Here is an 18,203-nt window from a genome sequence, read left to right on the forward strand (position 1 = left end):
GCTATCAGTCACTCCATATAAATTATGGTCCCTAGCGATAATCCATAACACTAGATGCACAACGCACACTTAGTAAAAAAATAAAAAGTCATTTATTCAAAGTAGGCTGAAAATCGGCACACTTTGAAGGTCAAATTGGCCTTTCACCACATCCTACGTGTTTTTGTCGAGAAGAAGAAGTGGTGGAACTAACTAACCATCAACACAATAGTATGTAATATGTAATGGCTTATGTTTAACTGATCACCAGATATAGTAACAAATAGCAGACAAAAATAGTAAATGATCACCAAAATGAAACTCGCATTTTAATGTAAAACTATCACCAAAGTTTTAACACTTTGCTATCCTATTTAAGTGAAATTACTCCAAAATAAATCATGTGTAAGCCAAAAATAGTAAATGATCACCAAAATTATACCACCATTTTAAAGTAAGATTATAACCAAATATTTAAGCATAATGAGTCCAAATAAATCATTTTTATCCCAAAAGTAGTAAATGATCACCAAAAGTAGTAAATGATCATCAAAATTATACCAGCGTTTTAATATAAAATGAAAATCAAAGTTTTTACATCTTGCTACCCTGTTTAAGTAAACTAACTCCAAAAAAATAAGTTCGGCCTGATACAATAAGAGTTATAACATTATGGGGACCCTTTTCCTGCACTAGGGTGGAAAATTGTCTATTGCATGCCTCTAAACAGTGCGATAAGAGCGTGTTTTCGAGGGAGTGTATTGAGAAACACATTCTTCTTCTTCTTTCTCCTGCCCTGTTCCCAATTTTACTTGGGGTCGGCGCAATATGTCATTTTCTTCCATTTTCCCCTGTCACTCGTCATACTGACACTCACGCATGCATTGCAAGCCGGACACATAACGTAATATGGCATCATAATACTTTATTTGGTAATAAGCCTACATTTTATGGCAATCACAGTGACTTATTTAGGCAAAAATAATACATTAATTTGGTCGTCAAGAGTTGGTGATCATTTACTAAATTTGGTGGTCGAATACAATTTAAAGTGAAGTCGTGACTAAAATAGCTGGTAGTATTACATTTTTAGACTTTATTTTTCTGGTGTTCAGTAGATATTTCTGGTTACAAAACTTAGGGTATCAAAGCATTTTATGGTGGTCATTATATTTGTTCCCATATGTAATTGCAGTAGGTAAATAAAAGTAAGTAAAGTAGGTATATTTGTATTATATACTGCAATTACATATTAGACAGTTAGCTCCTTACTTGCAGTTTTAAGCAGTTTCGGTTCCCGAAAGAGTACTATTACTCCATCTGTACCAACATTATCTCAATCGATTTAGCTTATTTATCAAGCGAGGTCCGAATTTAGATACAATAAAAAACATACACGAAGCTCCTCGACACACTGAAAATTGAGAAGAACCTGTTTTTCTCCAGACACGAATTATGTAATAGTTTAAATTCACTGTTTTTACATTCGTGGATAAACAAATTAAGTCTTACGTAAATGTAAAATATATATTGTTTTATTTTCTCTAGGTAATTATATTAGTTTTTCTATGTTTTATTTTTGTATATGGTAATTAGATCATTCTTAAAATATAATTAATTACGTGATGAGATGTGACTAAAACCACCGAAGAATAACTAAGATCTTTATCATTCTATGTTTATAATATTTGACACCAAACAATTTAAGTAAATAAATATCTGAATGCAGTATTTTATATTTATAATTTTTTGCTTCAAATCGCTTAATGACTATTTCTTATATGCACTTTTTGCTTAAGAGATTTGTCAAGACTGTTTACACTTGCGAACAATTTACACAAAAATAAATATATTTCCATTACGGAACCCAAAAAAAACTATAAGGCAAAGAATTATAATACGTATATATAAAGCAAACAACTTGTATAAAGAATGAAACTTGAAATTATAAAGTTAGTTCAGGAAACGGAGTCAACCTCGCGACATTGGCGTTACATTGAAAATACTTAGGTACTAAAACTAAAGTTCTAAGAAAGTTAGTTTAAGTTAATTTTGTGACGCAATTAATATTTATTTTATCTTAATTAATAATATGGTGTTTAATGGACAAAGTGTATGCTGTTTTTGAATGTATATTTTGGAGTTTACACGGATTAATGTAAGTATGTTCATAATTTCTCAGACCTCGTAGTGTAGATAAATCTATGTTTACTAATATAATAAAAGGATTTTTTTTGTTCGTATGTACCTCGAAGGCTTCGAAACTACTGAAGCGATTAGAAAAAATCTTTCAATGTTGGAAAGCTATACTCTTCTTGAGTAACTTATGCTATATTTTCACCCGGTATGGGTGGTAGTTGCCACGGGGCACGCGGGTGAAACCGTGGAAAATCAGCTAGTAATAAAAATATTGCTGTCATCTGACACTTGAATCTTTTAGTATTCAAAACTCAAAATATTTCAAAACATTGACACTGATAATTAATAACTAAACATTTAGATACTTAAATATAAGTACTTAATAAAATTTGATCGATGAAACATGTGCATACGCTCACCGTATTTTTTATCTTGTTTGTAATTGACAGGAGAATTTTTGATATACTTAAGAAAGCCATTTTTACGCCGTGGTGGGTCCCTTATTAAAAAAAAACTCGTATTAGTTTAAAATACCACTCGTTTCAGGCAATCTACCCAACTAAGTATACAATGATCATTATATAAATTACTTTCAACATTTCAGAATTGAAAATAATTAATTTTAAAAAAATCCATCAGTAATTAGTGTGTTGAATCAAGGCATCATTATCTGCCTAGCCTTTTCCCATTGTTGGATTTATCTTAAAGTCTAACTGTGTGCAGCCGACTACCATTCCTTTACATGAACATGAAGCGACTGCCTATCTGACTTCCACAACCCATTTACCTACCCAGGCAACCCGACACACTCCTCATTGACTGGTTGTCAGATTCTCGGGCTTTTAACTAATCTTAACGACTGAAAAAGATGTTCATGATGTGAATGACAGCAGTGGAGGAATATACCATCTTTGTCATATGGTCACCCATCCCTGAACCGAATGTGTAAATTGTTGCTGATCAACTCGATTGTTACCTACTTAATTTATAAACGGGCTTCTAAAAGTTTCTATAAAGTTCTATTTATCTCACTTTCATTTGCGTCAATGACAAGTTTTTATAATATTTTTAAAACTGTGATCAGATGAATTATTCATTTTCGTTAACTGTGACAGACACCAAAATGTTGATTGTGCATTCATTAAAATAGTTTAGCACGAAGGATTAGCACTAAGGCAAAATATTATTTTTATCTAGCTAAATAATTTAATTCTCAAACCTATTGTTTTTTAGACACAGAAGTCCTTCCTGTGTTGCTTTTTTAATCCCACGGAAATATTAAAATATTTTAACCAACGTCATATTAAATTGTTTAGGACAATAGAGAGAAGTCTAGACTTTGTATTGAATTATCTAGGTATGCTAAAATGAGGAACCTTGTTTGTTTTCCTATTTTTACTGTCTAAAAATTCGTGTTTAAAATAGTCACAGGCGATAACGATAGACAATGTTAGGTACGTACAAATCAATTTGTGCGTTCAGTCGGTTAGACTGGAAGCTGACCTTAACATGGTTGGGAAAAGGCTCGGCAGATGACTGCATACAAATTTAAACCATTTGGAAGTATGGGTGAGAACTTAAGAAGTGTAAGGGCTTATTCTTACATGAAAAATAAATGTCTTGAATATTTTTTTCATTATGTCAGTCCAATTATTTTTATTTTGATGCTATCATAAAGAACTTAATGTTCGCAAAAACAAGAATATTATTTATTATATAAAGGCACTTTATATCGTGCGCATTGCAATTCTTGACACGTTTTATGTTGTTTACATAGTTATGTACAATTAAGTCGTATTTCTAAGAATTGCAACTTAAGCAAAAAAATCCAATGGATAAACTTCATAGTAAAGTATATAGAACCATTTTGAGTTAACTAATTTGAACAATGTTTACTGCTTGACCACTCTAAATCTTATTAGATTAGAATTAATTTATGCAAGAATCGATTAAGGTAAAAAAAAATTGTCTCCAAGCCTTAGGTACCTATATATATTTGGTAAGTCAGAATTCAAGACTGAATATATAATGTCTCTCCCAAGAATAATTACGTGTGTGAAAATTTTGACACCTTTTTCGAAATAATTCAAAATAAAGTTGGGATCTGATGATGTTCCCCGACCTGGGTCAATTGATTCATTTATCTCAACGAACAAATGATGGGTACGATATATTTTTATAACATCCGGTTTATACGCAAATATATTTGTTTTGGATTATTTTATTTCAAATTGTACCTAAAAGGTTTCTGTTTTGATATTTTTTTTGTTCCCGACGTCATTCACGAGTAAATATATACACACCTACATATGTATATACTGTATTTATTACATTGATAATGAGCTTTTATAAGTTTTTCCTCAATTTAAAATGTTGTTATGCACTTTGATATCAACCTATAAAGCTTTATAATTCTTTATGCAATGGCATCATTAATGATGTTGTCATTGTTAAGTATTCGATTCACATTACTGATTACAAAGCAATCGCTTTAAAATTAAGTATTTCATTCTTTATTTAGTGTTTTTTTTTTATACATATAATTACATATTTAAATATTAACTATACAAATCTGCAATCACAATTATTTATTTTGTGAGAAAAATTAAATGTTTATTTTGTTTAAATTATTGGGTGTTACCTACCAGATTTTGAAAATTGCCCATTTAATTTATTTAATGTTTAATAGTTTACATATTTTTGTGCATTTAAAACTTCATAAACTTAGTATATAGCAATTACTCATTATAAAACTTATGCAACGCTATAACAGCGAATAGAAATGCTTCTCTCAATTTATATTTTTTGCTAGAGTCAAATAAATATTATTTTATTATATTCTAAGCAATTAACTAATAAATAGCTTAGTCGTAATGCAAAAATAAGATATTTTGACAGCATAAAAGAAGCGAAAAAATAATTATTATTGAGCAAAGGTTTTCAAAATGCTTTTAAAGTGTACCTGCTTACTAATTTTCTTGTACAAGGTACTTATGAAGGTTTTATTTCCACAGAAGTATTAAACAACATAACTACATGATAAGACAAATTAGCAATGGTTCTACTGACGAGAAGAGACGCTATTAACGCCAGGATTACGAGCAAAAGTAAGTGTCATAATACCATATTCTTCTTACAACCATCAGAGTACAAGGGTTTCTCCTGATCAAAAATGACTATCCATTCAGCTATTTTCTGTGAAAAGCGTTACAAACAAATTAACTATTAATTTAATCTATTACTAGAGTAATATAACGGGTGTGTCGTTCACAATCACATTAAATCCTATCACATATACTTTATGATATTCTATGGCGAATTGTAAAAAAAATAACCTAATCCATTCAGTGGTTTAACCACGGGAGTCATTTTTCGTTTTTATAATTTACAACATCATGTGTAAAGCAGAGATAAAGTTAGGAGTATTCAATGTTTTGATCAGTTGACAGCTGTCAGTTTTCAAGGGAAAATTTCAGTTGTTTGTAATGACTGAGTTTTATATGGTGTTCTAATTTTCGCACATTTTTATCCTATTTAATTTGTTTGAAAAATTTTTATTTTTATGTATTTTTCTTTTTTATTTGTGTTAATCGACATAATTATATTAACCAGTATAGTAACGCATTTCATTTAATGTGATTGTGAACGACACACCCGATATAGTGGTATTCGTTTATATTTTTAGTAATAAATAGGTATAAAACTATTGTTAGAATTTTGACAATCGTAAGTTCAGTGCAATAACATGATTTTATGGTTCAAGAAAACATGACTTTTTGAACTTCACTGCATTGAGGAAAAAATACGAAAATATTTTTTATGTTGTTATTATTAACCAGTTGTGCCAAGTTAAATGCTCAGATTTCGAAGAATTCCCTTGATTATAAAATAATTGTTGTGTTTGTTACAGATAAAATCCTGGCAGTATTGTTAACGGGAGTCGTGTTCCTGATAGTACCAATACTGATCGTCATACTAGACCCCATACATCTAATCATCAAATATGTGAGTATTTTAACCGTCAAATCCGTAGCGGACCCCGATCGGTCCCGAAAATCAATGTCACCGTAAGCTCGGTTTAGACAATACAAATTATATACAAACTTAAGTTCTCTCTTATGTACCCCCTTGTGTTCTCCCTTATGTACTCCATTATGTACAAACTTAACTTATGTACTCCATTATGTACATCCTTATGTGCTCCATTATGTACAAACTTATGTGCTCCTTTATGTACAACCTTATGTTGTCCCTTATGTACAATATTATGTAATCCATTATGTACAACCTTATGTTGTCCCTTATGTACAATATTATGTAATCCATTATGTACAAACTTATGTTCTCCCTTATGTACAACATTATGTACAAACTTATGTTCTCCCTTATGTACAACATTATGTACTCCATTATGTACAAACTTATGTTCTCCATTATGTACAAACTTATGTTCTCCCTTGTGTACAACCTTATGTACTTCCTTAAGAACTATCAATATGTACAACCTTATATGTGCTCTATTATGTACTTCCTTAAGAACGATCCCTATGAACTCCCTTAAATACACTACTTGCATGTATCCCTCTTATGAACTCCCTCTATGAACTGTCATTATATAACCTACCTACTTTACGTACTCACATTATATCCTGATCTTCTAGAAACTTCGGCTAACCAAAGGCTCGATCTTATACGAGCTGCTGCAGCAAGAGATGCAGGCAGGTCGCCTGTCGATCTACGTGTTCAACATCACCAACAGCGATAGGTTCCTCAGCGGCGAGGACTATAAGCTGAAGGTGGAGGAAGTCGGACCCTTTGTGTTTCAGTAAGTACTGATAGTTTTAATAATTGTACACCTGTGAATTGTATGCATCTATCTAGTGCAGATACAGGCTGAATTGAAACGTTTTAAGAAACTATTTTAACTGAGGAATCACTTTTAGGTGATAAGCAGGAATTAGAAAGCGAATTCTAAATCCGATGTAATCCATATTCAGAATTTAGAAAAAATATTTTTACTCATGATGTTCAGTCTTTGGTTTTGGACGACGATCTTGAAGTTCTATTGACATTATTACATCTTTTCAGAGAATACCGCTGGTATGAGGATCTAGAGCCAAGCGAGGATGGCACAAGGATGGCAATGACGGCGAAGGTCAGGACGGAGTTCATCCCAGAAGCTTCTCTAGCACATCCGAAAGATGTCATCCTCAGGCTGCCTAACTTACCACTTCTTGTGAGTACATTTATAGTCCATATGATTTGTTTCTTCCTTTAGTCTTAGATTTGCTGATTAAGGATTATCTAGACGGGTTTTTATTTCTTCAAAATCAAAGTGATTTTTCATAAGAACTGTTTTTTTCAGAGTTCAGCATCACTTTTGTCCAACTACCCTAGCTTCATCCGCACAGCCTTCAACTTAATGATAACTCCTTTAGGAGCCAAACCCTTCCTGAACTTGGATGTCCACAATTTTTTGTGGGGCTATAACAATCCTATCATCAAGATCCTCAACGGTCTGGCTCCTGGAGTCGTGTATTTTGATAGTTTTGGACTTCTTGATAGGGTGAGTCCAGATTTTTTTGCACTTTAGCTTATAGTAAATCATTACAGTATTTAACTTTTGACTGTAAGAATGATTAAGTTTTAATATCCTCTAAGATCTTTTATGATACTGAACTTATTTTGAAATAATACCCCAAATATTTCGATTCACAGCTATACGACAACACATCAGATTATAGAATAGAAGTGGGTGCTACCGACAAGGATAGGTTCGAGATCAAGTGGGTGAAGAAATATAGACATATCAAGATGGGAGGCATCGAGGATGTTGAAGAAAGGTAAAAAAAAATATTCTTCTGTCATTAATTCGTTCTTCTGTCGTAACTTGTGTAAATTAACTCAAGCATAATTCCTTCTACAGTATACAAACATTCAACAACACATACGAAGCAGAAGGCTACCCACCGAACTTGACCCCAGAAGTTCCCATCAACTTCTACCGGCTAGGCGTCTGCAGGACCTTCGCCCTGCAGTACATTAGCAGCAGGATCATGGACTATGGAGGAGAGGCTCTCATATACACCATTAGCAATGACACCTTCATGGGAGAAGTCGATCCCATTACTCTGAAGCCCTATCCTTATGGTGTCATCGACATTTCTAAGTGTTATTATGGTATGCATAATTTTGGTATTCCTTTGTGTGGATTGGAATTAAAATATGAGTTAATATATCTTGTTTAAAAACATATAAATTTGAAAACTACGCACAGATCAAGTTGCTATATATTATTATTTAAAATAAGTATTTAACTTGCAAAATGAATAACAAAAGGCTTTTTTCAGGTTTACCATTCGTCTTGTCAAAATCACACTTCATAGACTCGGATCCTATATTACGAGAACGCCTTGATGGACTGAATCCTGACAGAGACGTGCATATCAATGAAGTGGCTATAGACAGAGTAAGTAGCCCTAAACCACTATTAAATAAATACCATAGAATTAAAAAAAAAATAGGAGTTATTTAGCATGCTTCGATTTTTTTTCAGGAATGATACAAAAAAGTTACTTTAGAAAATCATGACGACGAATTTATGTTTAGATATTTCAATGAAGCATGGAAATCGTTTTTGTACTACACAATATGTGGTTTTACTTAACGCTTTTGCACACTGTGGTTTTGTTTTCCTTCACAGCAACAACTAATTGCCATCCCACTGGACTTCGAAAGTAAAAGCAAATATAACTAAAGTGTGTCAGTGTCAGCACAAGGTGTTATCCCCTTTGCAATAATACCTCCTGCATAATTGACTGGTCATATTAGCCGTTTAACACAACCGGTCCTATGGCCGGTTTCCCAGCAGTTTTAATTTTTCCTTAAAATTAACGATAAATAAGATAAATGACTGATTAGAAACATAGGTGATACCTAGTTGGAATATTAAATACCACCAGGGGTCATGGGAGATGGGTATCAACATCTCTAAAGCTATTGAATATCCGACACTTCACTGACTAACTATGGACTGAGTATGGGCAAATCCCCAACTTGGGGAGGCCTTTATCCAGCAAGTGCACGTTTTTCAACTGTGACGACGAGTCAGTTAAATCAAACCTAATACATATTTTACTTCATTTGTTCCAGAAAGTAAGTGTGACTTACAAAACGAAGCTGTCGCTCCAGGTCAGCATGATGGTAGACGACGTGAGCTTCAACAGTATGACCAAGATGCTGTCCAACACTGTGATACCCATCACCTATGCTAGAGTGGTAAGTACAATTTGATTTCTACAGATATTTGCCAAAAAATTTTAATATTTGTGTGCTAAAACCGCTCAGTTTATTGCCTGAAAGATGACATGAATAAGAAGGGAGTGAGTGTCAGTATGACGAGTGACAGCGAAGAATGGAACCGCAAGACATATTGCGGCGACCTCAAATAAAACTGAGAACAGGGCAGGAAGAAGAAGAAGAAAACCGATCAGTTTATTTAGCTCTTTGGTGATACTTTTGGATGTTCATATCCATGTTCAGGCGTCTTTTCACAAATGTGACGATGGGCACTCTAATCGCCAATCATTCACATTCTTCATTGCCAGTTCTTCTTCATTTGACATGTTGCGCATTTTAAAAAGTGTCATAATTCTGATTTTGTCAAAAAGGTCTACATTTATCCATTGATAAAACACCAGGAATTACAAATGTATCTGCATGTTTACAATACAAACTTAAGTCAAAATAAGATAATCACGTAATTTAAATAAAACTACTTTTACGGATTTTATCGCGGTTATATTATATTATTTAATTCCGACGTTTCGGATCCTTTACAGCATCCATGGTCACGGGCAGACTAAGGTGTTGGTCGTCTTGATATATTAGTTACAAACAGCTACCCTACATTAAATACCCCCCGATAAAATCCGTAAAAGTAGTTTTATTTAAATGTCTAATATTCGCGTAAGTGTCAGATATCAATATAATCACGTAATTTTATCACCACACACAAAAAAATGCATAGCATTGTATTTTACATTGTTAGTCCGTATAAAAGCATTATTTATTAATTACACAGGAGACAATAAAAGCGTAGATAATCCTCTGCATAATTATAAGGTAGTTAAGTGCTAAGTATCATGGTTGACTCGGCCCGACCTGTGAACCGCCTGGAACGAACGTAGAATGCTGTCATTATCTAGTTCAGAGCTGACTGACTTAATTATGACTAATTATTTTCATTGTGATTAAATTGTAACTGGATTATAATCATCTTAAGGTAATAGTTTCTGATGCGATAGTTAAACATGTACTAAACAAGTTGCCAGTCAGTCTCACTGTTGTTAAGGCAAAGACTCCGATTTTTCAAGACTTGTATGCCTGTAATCTGTGAGCATTCTCCCAATTCATTCGCAATCACACAACACTGACAAGAATATGTTTTTGCTAATTTGCTTAATAAACACTGATAATAATCAGCAGAATCCGGTTAAACTGGAAGCTGACCCCAACATAGTTCGGAATGATGATGATGATGCTAATTTGACCAATAACCAAGTTTAATCTGTTGCAGGATCAACCAAAACTACCAGAATGGATGATGAGCAAGCTAATACTGGTGTACCAAAAAGCCCCCATCGTGGTGAAGTGTATTATAGTAGTAATGTTCCTTATAAGCATAGCACTCATATTTCATGCAGGACGCTTGGTATACCTGAACAGGCTAACCAGAAGTAAAGTGATGGTCTTCAAACAAACTGCTGGAAAGATCTTGGAGAAAGCTGAACGGCCTCTCATGAGGAATTGACGATCAAAAGTGATAATATTTTGATGATTGATGATAATATTATGAGATATTATTCTTTCTGTGTGCTGACGCTGGTGAAACCGTCACTAAAAGCTAGTTAATGAATAAGGAGAGGAGGATATTTGCACTAAGTTATTTAATTAAACTTAAAATCACAAGACAGTATTTTTGAAGTGCGGTGTGTTGTATAGAAACAACGTATTTTGATCAAGAACTGATAAAAGATGACGTAAAAGAGGTCTGTGAACTTGTGATGAATAATTTAAGGATAAAGCTTTAAGTACAATTAATGCATGTTGTTTTATTTTTTCTCACCTACCATCAGCTACCTTTTTTATCGGCGCATCAACGCATTGATTAAGATCCATCTCAGCTTAGCCCTTGGCAAAAACATTTATGAAGTTTTATTACTTAATCGTCTCTTACAATTAATTAAGCAAACAAAAACCATTAAGTTAATGTTGTGCCCATCAGGAGAAACAATAAAGAGTTATTAAAATTCTCATGTATTCAATACGTTTACAATTAACCATACAAAGTTAAAAATTGTACAAAAAATATAAAAAAATAGACATGATCATGCTATAAAGAGGGATGTGAAGCAGAGGCTGATTTCTCAGTACGAAGGCACTATACTGGCATATTGTCTACAACTGTGACATATTTTCGCTAACGGTGTCTATTTGCATTTATTTTAATAAAATCCGAATAGTAATCAGAGCCAACATCAACAGATTCCGAACTGCTCTCAGATTCCGTGTCATCATCTGAATCGCTATAATTATCACTATAAATTATTTCCACAGACACATCACAATCTTTACCTTTATTCTTTTTTTGCCATTTCTTTTCATCTCTTTCTATCATGTGTTTTATCTTGTGTAATGGTGGGTGGTCGTGTATTACTGGCTCGAAGTATGATTTCATTGGCATCACGATGGGCACTCTTGCGTAGATTGACATCGGCACTGGCATCATTGGCATCGGTACAGGTAAAGGCACTCCAGGAGTTATTTGATGACAAGGTGGCGGTACTTCAGCTGTTGTTGTCTCTTTTGCAGCTGGCTCTGTTACTTTTTCAGTAGTCGTCCCTAAATTTCTTCTTTCTGCCACCACAGGTTTGAATATCAATTTCTCTTTAATCTTAACAGTAGTAGATTTTACTGTAGTGTGATCAGTTTCAACTGGAACTGTAACGATGGGACTCGTTGTTTTGAAATCCCCTAAAGTGACGTCATGTAAATCAGGCATGGTGAATTCTTCAGGGTGTTTCTGATGTATATCCAGCATCATTGTTTTGATCTCTTCCGGCACATCGGCCGGTAAAGATTTCACAAAGCTTTCGAAACTTAGTGCTGTCACTTTTGAAGTTATTGCTATATGGACGATTGTTATGTATATGGCAATCATTCTCTGAAAAAAAATGGGTTACTTAAAAATTCTTCAATTTTTTACTACGTAGTTGTTACGACAGGGTGAACAGGAGTTTAAGCAGGCAAAATTTCACAGAAAATACAGAAAAAATATGAGTAACTTACCATAAGCAACCATAGGCTTCCTGAAAACCGTACTGACTGAATTTTGCGCAATAAAGACCGAAATAAAAGCTGTTACATGCGAAGTGATTGTTCATTCATAAGAACAATAATAATAGGCGTATTGTTGCAGCTTATTTGCGTAATCAGGATTACGAGGGAGTTTTGTTGAGTTTTCTAATCATTGTTATGACATCATCATCGTCTCCCGAGCATATGACATTAATACATAAACGATTTTTATGACAGTCGGGTAAAAATAACGAACTTAGGAGACTACGCCTATATTTTCATGGAAAACTATACTACGTGATATATCTTTCTCTGATAGTGTAAACTAAAATATTGCTTACGCTTATTATAAGCCCGAATTTTTTAAATGCACCAATATGACATAATTCTTCGGTAGCTAATATAGCCTCAGTATATGAACATCTGACACCTATCTACCTTTGTTGGTTTTTTTGTACGGTAAAAATCCTGAACCGATTAAAAAAAAATCTTTCAGTGTTAGAAAGCTATATTATCTGCGAGTAACATAGGCTATATTTTATCCTGGTGCGGGCAGTAGCTCCCACGGGACTCGGGTGAAACAGCGGGAAAAAGGCTAGTTAAGAATATATTTAAACTGCACCATGAGGTTCTGTTGCCTTTCAAAAACTCGTAGGGTTCAATGCTAAAGTCTAGTTTGGATAAATAGGCGACGCTGTATCTTTTTTTTAACAACGCCAAAAATCATCAAATGACCCCTCCCGCTGTGGATTAGCAGCGATGAGGAAGTGTCAGACTCTTACTGACTAAAAGCGTCGGTAACTCTTTCGAACAATCCCGTAGCCCCGGCAGGAGTCGATGTATCTCAGGTTGTAATTTTTAAATATGTAGTAGGTTCAAGTGGCACATATCACAATCACATATGCCAGTAATTCACGAATGTGGTGCCTGGTGACTCTAGAGCAGTAATTAACCAATGAAAGGATTTTGCAAAAGACCATATAGCTGGAAAGAATGTCACTAGTAAGATGACGTTTACAGAAATATGGAAGAGGAAGACATGCTACGCCGACTCTAAATTAGAAATTGAGAAAAGGCCAAGGAAATTATGATAGTTCCCAATATATTTTGTTATACCACTGTAATCATTTAAGGTATATCATTTCAGTTTTGCTCAAATTCTAAGTGAGACGGTTACAAAACCTCATTTCAGATTGAATACAGTTTTATAATAATGGCCTTTTATTTTATAGCAGTGGTCGAAACGTCAGTTTTAGGGTCAGATGGATTAAACACGAGCTGTAAAGAAGCTGTATTTTCTGCATTTTAAGGCCCTACATAATATTCTCTCTGAATCCTTGACGTGCTCGAATAAATATTTTTAAAATATTTTCTTGAGTTCTAACTAATCTAGAACGTTATATTCGACGTGAGTATCGCATAGCTACAATATCAATATCTGATTTGTACAAAGTCTGTCCATGTGTAGATGTTCTTTTTGAAATATTCAAAAGTCTGTGTTCTGGGTAAATTATTGTCTAACATTTTATTTCAAACGAATCTATAGATCACAGGTCCCCATGACGCTTGAGTTCCTACAGATTTAGCATCATCGCCTCGCAATACAAGGATCGCATTATTAAAAATCATAGATCATTGACTTATAATTTTTTTTAAACTTTTAATCGGCATTTATACAAAATATAAATAGTTAAGATATAAAAACAATAAACATTACAAACTATTTGCTTATTTGGAATGACACTGATAGGTTGCTAATCTTCTTATTATCAGATGGTCGGAAGACCAGTTCCTTCCTCCCACTCCCCAGCGTGTGCTGCGAGCTGCCGTCCTCCACCACCAGGTGTCTCCGATAGTCGCGGCTTCTCGGAACTGGCTGAGTCATGACTACTATTCTTGGCCTGTTATCTGAATCATCGCCAGCTATTAAGCGCACATTTTGAACTTCACCATCTCCTATTAAAGCATTTGCCTCGTCATTACTCAGTCGTCTCTTCATCTTAATATCTCCATTTCTGGACATGTAAGTGAGCACAGGTTTAATAAGTCCACCATCACTGCTATCTCTGGTTCTGAAGCCAAAATTTCTTCTTCTGTATATATCGTATCCTGATCTTTTCTTTTTTCTATCCTTTTTGCGTTTCTTTTTTCGATTCCTGCCATTTTCACACGACTTTGATTCCTTCTCTGCCGAACAGGATGCGCTGACTGAGTGGGATTCACATTCCGTATGCTGTTCTGGTTGTTGCGGGCTGAACTGAGGAGGGAATGGCACGATGACTACGGGAGGTGGAGCGGGCATGGGGATAGGCATCGGGAACGCAGGACCTGGAATGGGTTGGGGAGGGTTCGGTGGCTGAGGGGCAGGGTTCTCTTGTCCATTCTTGCATCTACACTGCAGATGGCAAGGCGAACAGAAAGAGAAGAAAGAAGGCGTGCATGGATTACACGAGCATGGTGGACAAGGGGGACAACTTTTATTTTTGCCACCATTACCGTTACCGTTACCTTTAGGCTTTGGTGGCATACAATTTGGAGGTTGAAAGCTTGGAATTGCGATCTGCACAAACTGCGGCACTGGTAGCGGGATAGCTATGGGTATTTGCATGCCGCCGTCACTACCACCGCCTGCGCTGGATTTTTCTGTGGTTGTGGTGGTGGTGGTGGTCGTGGTGGACTCTGGGTAAGGGATGGGGATGGCCACAGGCACCGGGACCGGCATGGCCATGGGCGGCGGGGGCGGCGCCATCATCATCGGCGGCCCGTACCCGTATGGCATCGGCATCATCTGCATCTGGGAGTGCACGACTACCAACACTATGAAGATCACAACGCTCCATTTTTGTAACGCATCCTGGAACAATAACATCATTAAGTTAGAAATAATATGCGTCTTAAATAGTGTTGTAATTGATATTTTATTGCCTAATTACCACAGTGTTTAGCATCTATTTATATTTATTCTTTTTTGATCACAGGTATTTGGACTAATAAGGACCTACACTTGACGAGAAGGTCATGATTGCAAACAAACTGGAACCTTGCGAACAATAAAAAAGGAATAAAATTTATCAATTACTTTCTTGAGAAATAAGATTAAAAAATCTGACAGGCAATAAAATATGAACGTAATTTACGACAAAATTATTACTTACTGAAATCATAACTGCGCCGAATCAAAATAGTGTCGATTCAATGGCGTACATGTCAGCTGCCTAGTTTTATACTTTCAGTAGATGCGTTTCATAACAGTGGTGCATTGTGCTGCAGACGAATGCAAGTGCATGGCCGGCCCATTTCGTAACCACTTTATGGCAAACTTTATAGCGTTAAGTAATGAGAATACATAAAATATTAATCATTGATTCGTTTTCAGATTTTAATGCAGTGTTTACAAAAAATTTTGGAGAGTCAGAATTTTGATTGCCTTTTGGTTTTTGGCCGTTTCATCATCATCATCATCATCATCTCAGCCATAGGACGTCCACTGCTGAACATAGGCCTCCCCCTTAGATCTCCACAGATACCTACCTGTTGGAGGCGACCTGCATCCAGCGTCTTCCGGCGACCTTTATAAGATCGCCTTTTGGCCGTTTGCTCGAGTATTTTTCTTGTTATCATCACCTTTACTAGAGTTGTCAATAATGTTTTGGGAATCATATATCCTGCCCGCATACATACCTGCATACATAAAACGTTAATTTATTATCTTTGTAATACAAAACCTCTAATGCCAAGATATTGCAAATCGCTTGTTTCTGATGACTTGGACAACCGCTAGGTGTAAACTATGAATAAAAACAAAACTCAGAACAATAATTTAAAAAGGATTGTATTTTTTCAAGATTTCTGGTACATAACCTTTTACATTGAACAGCCATTATTTTATACCTAGGAAACAGGAAATCAGTCATCAACATTCATGTCCAATTCTAATAAGCGTTTTCTTTTTTTTGATCAACTTAAGAAAAGAGGAGCTTCTGAAATTAACTCCCTGTAGTACCCACAAATATTCCCTATGTTCTACCTTTATATTGAACTGATTCGTTGATCAAGTAGAACCATAGTGCGACTGATGTGGACGGAGTCTCGCATGTAATTCACAAAGTGTGAGAAAATTTCACAAAGTAGCCCAGAGTCTATAAGTTCGTGTATGATACATCGGAGAGTACGTTATTGTCGGTCCCGCGCCTGATCTCTCTCCGGTGGTGTCGAAGGAATAGTGCGTGCAGCTGTAGCTGCGCAAATGCTCGTGCACTATATATATATATATATTTTCTCCCTTTAACCCGATGGTTGACTGGTAGAGAATGCCTTGAGGCATTAAGTCCGCCAATGTACCTATTTTGTACATAAAGTATAAATAAATAAATAAATAAATAAATATGTCCTGCGCAGCTGGATCATCACCTTAGGGAGAACCGATGCCATGGCCGAAATCGATTACCGCCATTATTGTTATCATTACATGATGTACACCCTTTTGTCCTCTGACCATGTACTCCCTCAAGTATTACTTTATTTACTCGCCCATATACTCCTTTATGTTTTTCATTTAATTTAATTTCATTATATTATGTAGGTATCATGACGGATCATTTGAGAAGCAAAATAAACCAACTTTAAAAAAAACCCTCGGCCATAATTGAGCAGACGTGGATAAGCGCTCATGACTTCTTTGTACAATAAGAGGCCTATCCATGCCCTGCAATGTTATATGATCAAAAGATACAACCTTTTTGCACAGGACTGAAGAAGCGATGTCTCCTGAGAAACCGGTTCGTCCTTATCATATAAAGTATATGATAAGGATATCAGTTTCCTGAAATAAATTATCTCCATAAAATTTTACGTGAATGGCCCATGGCACCATTTGGAACTTATTGAGTAAGTAATTACACACTGCTGAAATACACTACTGAATTGAATAAAACCAAATAATTGTATTGTTTAGTTATTTTTAGAGTAAAATCTCTTATACGATATAACGAATAGTAATGAATACTATTCGTTTTCTCACGGTTTCAACCGCGTCCTGTGAGAACTACTGCCTGTACCGGGATAAAATATAGCGTAAATTACCCAAGAAGAGTACCTATTTGTGATTTTAGTCTTTTGGGAAATTGGTGAAAAAAAATCTACTAAAATGGTTTGAAAAGCCCCTGAATGTTAATCGTATGTGTAAAAGCAGCGCAGACATATTCTTTTTGTAAAAGCACTTAACTAAAGGCAAATCACCTTGATGCGAGTTTTCATTTGAAAATTCTGTTTAAAAAGAAAATGAGGCCAACATATATGTAAATACAAAAAATAACAATTACTTAATTATTAAAATCACAATTTTTACCATTATAGCACTAATAACCGCTTAGACAAGCACTGCCACAATCATCTAACCAAGATGCTCTGTGGCCAATGATGATGATGAATTTTTACCAGTACCTACATAGTTTATTAGATTAATATGTTTGTGTTAAAATAATCCTGTAAAGATTTTTTAACTTTTGTTTAGTGCCTCAAAAGACCCCGCTTGAGTAGGCATTTAAGCGTACTATGCTTCAGGGATGTCACAGCTCTACATCTATGACATAGTTGTAATCATTAAGGCCGCGAACGCACAGGCAGGTGGCTTGCTTAGCGCCTAGTGTCTAGCGCGTCACCTAGCGAGTAGCCCAGTAAAACGAACGCGACCGGCTGCACTGCGCGCTTAGCGCCTAGCTAGTCGA

General features: G+C 35.1%; 3 protein-coding genes across 5 annotated transcripts in view; 1 reads left to right on the forward strand and 2 right to left on the reverse strand.

Moving 5' to 3' along the window:
- The first annotated feature begins 1,932 nt into the window (after nt 1-1,932).
- Nucleotides 1,933-18,203, forward strand: part of LOC124634748 (scavenger receptor class B member 1-like) — a 28,927-nt gene continuing 12,656 nt past the window's right edge. The window contains exons 1-11 of one of the 3 annotated variants that reach the window (XR_006984905.1): nt 1,933-2,137; nt 5,133-5,225; nt 6,029-6,123; nt 6,780-6,943; nt 7,207-7,354; nt 7,484-7,684; nt 7,837-7,961; nt 8,045-8,298; nt 8,469-8,587; nt 9,271-9,396; nt 10,697-11,015. Coding sequence is in view for 2 of the 3 variants with exons in the window: in XM_047170412.1 (XP_047026368.1) it covers nt 5,174-5,225; nt 6,029-6,123; nt 6,780-6,943; nt 7,207-7,354; nt 7,484-7,684; nt 7,837-7,961; nt 8,045-8,298; nt 8,469-8,587; nt 9,271-9,396; nt 10,697-10,930 (1,518 nt within the window). In the remaining variant the exon portion in view is untranslated. Of the gene's footprint in view, nt 2,142-5,132; nt 5,226-6,028; nt 6,124-6,779; nt 6,944-7,206; nt 7,355-7,483; nt 7,685-7,836; nt 7,962-8,044; nt 8,299-8,468; nt 8,588-9,270; nt 9,397-10,696; nt 11,221-18,203 lie in introns of those variants that run through there. The other 2 variants (XM_047170412.1, XM_047170411.1) reach the window with 2 other exon arrangements.
- On the reverse strand, nt 11,474-12,417 carry LOC124634751. Its single transcript, XM_047170416.1, has one exon. It carries the CDS (start codon nt 12,338-12,340, stop codon nt 11,600-11,602), a length of 741 nt encoding a protein of 246 aa, XP_047026372.1. The 5' UTR covers nt 12,341-12,417; the 3' UTR covers nt 11,474-11,599.
- On the reverse strand, nt 14,198-15,521 carry LOC124634749 (developmental and secondary metabolism regulator VEA1-like). The gene has a single exon (XM_047170414.1). The coding sequence runs from the start codon at nt 15,347-15,349 to the stop codon at nt 14,198-14,200; it is 1,152 nt and encodes a 383-aa protein (XP_047026370.1). The 5' UTR covers nt 15,350-15,521.

Source organism: Helicoverpa zea, chromosome 11 (assembly GCF_022581195.2).
Source record: "Helicoverpa zea isolate HzStark_Cry1AcR chromosome 11, ilHelZeax1.1, whole genome shotgun sequence".
Taxonomy (NCBI): Eukaryota; Metazoa; Arthropoda; class Insecta; order Lepidoptera; family Noctuidae; genus Helicoverpa; species Helicoverpa zea.

Excerpts from the sequence above, each read along its gene's own strand:
- LOC124634751 (XM_047170416.1), bottom strand. The coding sequence starts at position 12,340 with ATGATTGCCATATACATAACAATCGTCCATATAGCAATAACTTCAAAA.
- LOC124634749 (XM_047170414.1), bottom strand. The coding sequence starts at position 15,349 with ATGATGTTATTGTTCCAGGATGCGTTACAAAAATGGAGCGTTGTGATC.